The sequence below is a fragment of the Anneissia japonica genome, unplaced genomic scaffold, assembly GCF_011630105.1.
Source record: "Anneissia japonica isolate Jap-2015-1 unplaced genomic scaffold, ASM1163010v1 scaffold670_len1213532_cov191, whole genome shotgun sequence".
NCBI lineage: Eukaryota > Metazoa > Echinodermata > Crinoidea > Comatulida > Comatulidae > Anneissia > Anneissia japonica.
In genome coordinates, this window is record NW_022693499.1 from 536,294 (window position 1) to 538,774 (window position 2,481).

At 31.0% G+C, this 2,481-nt stretch overlaps 1 protein-coding gene across 1 annotated transcript in view; it reads right to left on the reverse strand.

Annotated features, from left to right (window-relative positions):
• LOC117100786 (scavenger receptor cysteine-rich domain superfamily protein-like) overlaps positions 1-2,045 on the reverse strand; it is a 6,954-nt gene extending 4,909 nt beyond the window's left edge. The window contains exons 1-2 of the mRNA XM_033240603.1: positions 1,770-2,045; positions 1,279-1,382 (exon numbers count right to left, since the gene is read on the reverse strand). Coding sequence (XP_033096494.1) covers positions 1,279-1,357 — 79 coding nt within the window. The 5' untranslated portion in view covers positions 1,358-1,382; positions 1,770-2,045. The remainder of the gene's footprint in view (positions 1-1,278; positions 1,383-1,769) is intronic.
• Between the last annotated feature and the right edge of the window lie 436 nt (positions 2,046-2,481).

Genomic DNA, 2,481 nt, shown 5'->3' on the forward strand with positions numbered 1-2,481 from the left:
TTTAATTATCTATTTGCTTATTATTATTATTATTATTATTATTATTATTATTGTTATTATTATTATTATTATGTATCTTTGTTATTGGTAACGTTCCACCTTCATAAATAATATACAGTATTTCTATAGCTTCAAAATATCATGTAACGCTGAAGCTTAGTATTAGTTTTGATTTATTAGGGTTTTTTTGTTTCTGTCTATATACAATAAATGCACTTTGGTTAACCTTCCTAACATCGTATTTATATTTATATGTATTAGTACATGCGCGCATTCTGTTGTTTACTTTCATGAAATCACTCAATGGCCATTGTCATACTTACAGTTCATTGGTCGACTAATAAGTACTATTCATCAGCGCAGCCAATGAGGGATTGGCTGATGTAATCGCGACGTAGTGAAAATAATATTGACAAAAACGGGAAATATACGGGAAAATGTTAATAATTTATGTTTTTACTATAGTATAAGTAATCTAGTTTTGTTATTCGTTCATGGTCACAGTTTCTTTATGATACAGTGTTTTGCATTACGATTACCTTGGAAGTCTGCCAATTTTCACAGTAGACAATTATTAAGAACTAAAATATTTTATAACAAAATATTACGATGGAGCTTATCTACTAATTTTGTAGAATAATGATCAAATGAACCAAGACGTAACTTTAGAAACTAATATGATGAACATTTATTGAGATACAAGCTTTCGTGGACACAGTTCGCATGTCCACAAAAGCATTGTTAGCCTCAATAAATTTTCACACTAGCCTATAAAAGTCTTCCTGTCTATATTGATCATTAAACTAGCAGAAAAATCAATAACAAAATATCTATAAACAGCTCTATGGTTTATATTCCTAGTACAGTTAATTACACAACTAATAATTACTTATTTATTTCATATCCACCAATTTCGATTTTATTCAGGAAGTGGAGTCAATCCTGTCTATATTGATCATTAATTTTGAATTTTTTTAAAATTTGAAATCATGATAGAATAATATTGTCAACGCTTAATCTGCTATGTATATGCTTACTTTCTGAAAATGCACGTGGTTTAATTCATTTTTAAATTTAGGCTTTATATCACTACCTAACCAGAAATGTTATTTTGAATTTTTTCGTTACCGAAAGTAGTCATAGCATCATCAATCCGATATCTGTAGACCCTATCACTGCATAATTTAAACATATGGCCATCAACGCTCACTGTTCCAAACCTCGCTACAGACGATAAATTGATTTAGTTATTTAAAAAAATCTTTTTTTTTTACGTACCTTCAGCAATGAATACAGAGCATAGAAAAGCCAATATTAATAATATCGCCCACATGGGCGTGGAACTTAACTTGAGCATATCCACGCGTCGTCAGGATACGAATCTTAATAAAAGAAAAATATACATAAATAAATGAGTGTTACGTCGAATAAATGTATGGGTCTACAAAATCATATTCAGTTATAAAATAGCAGTGTAAATTTAAGTGTGGTGTAATGAGTTAAAGAATCATCAAAAAATATCTTGTATATTACTTGAGCTGAAATTGTATGATTAATTTATAATATAAGTATACCTCATTTTTGTTGTTGTTCTCATTTCGCGCCATAAGGTATTTCGCGCCATAAACAAACCATATTACTTTAGTATAAACACGACGTGCTTCATAATTATCATAGACCTACTCGTTATAAAGAATCAATTACAAAGTATGCGATTCTATTCAAGATCATTTGATGAAAACAAATACTGATAATTTATGTGTACTTACATCTTATAAGTATAGTGGCGTCTCCAATATATTGTGAATATAACTGACAGTGGTGAATTTTCCAGAAAGAAATATGTAAGCCTAAGTCCGATACTTTACACTTACAATCGCTGTTGCAGAGTGCTTTGCTTAAAAATATTCTCAGAAAATATGGACCTTTTAGCGGTCTGTGGAAAGAACGAGGCTGATTTTAAAATTACTAGAATACGTGTCTGTTTACCAACAAATTGTAAAGGTACTGTTTATTACTGATTCCGACAAGACGCATCGTAGTAAAATTGCTGATTAGTTCATACATCAACCCCAACCAATCAGATCAATGACTCCTTGTGACGTATGCTAGACAGCCGGCCATTCATAATTTACATCGTCAGTAAAATTATGCGAAGTGCGTCAAATACTATAAGGGTCAAAATGAATGTCACGGATCACATGCACTAATTACGTGCACACTCCAAACCATTATTATTTTAAAGAGAAACGATGTCTTATATAGAATATCATTATTATTATATGCTTATTATTATTATATGCTCATATATACTTATCTACTCAGCGGTAAAATTATGTTTCCCCGATATGTGATGACGAGGGCGCTTGCCAAGTCGCGCCCATGTAGATTATATGAACGTGTATTCGTTAGACAATCTAGGCCTAATTGTTATTATGTGTAGTTACGTATTAAGTTGATATGCGCAGTGAGTTACATCCG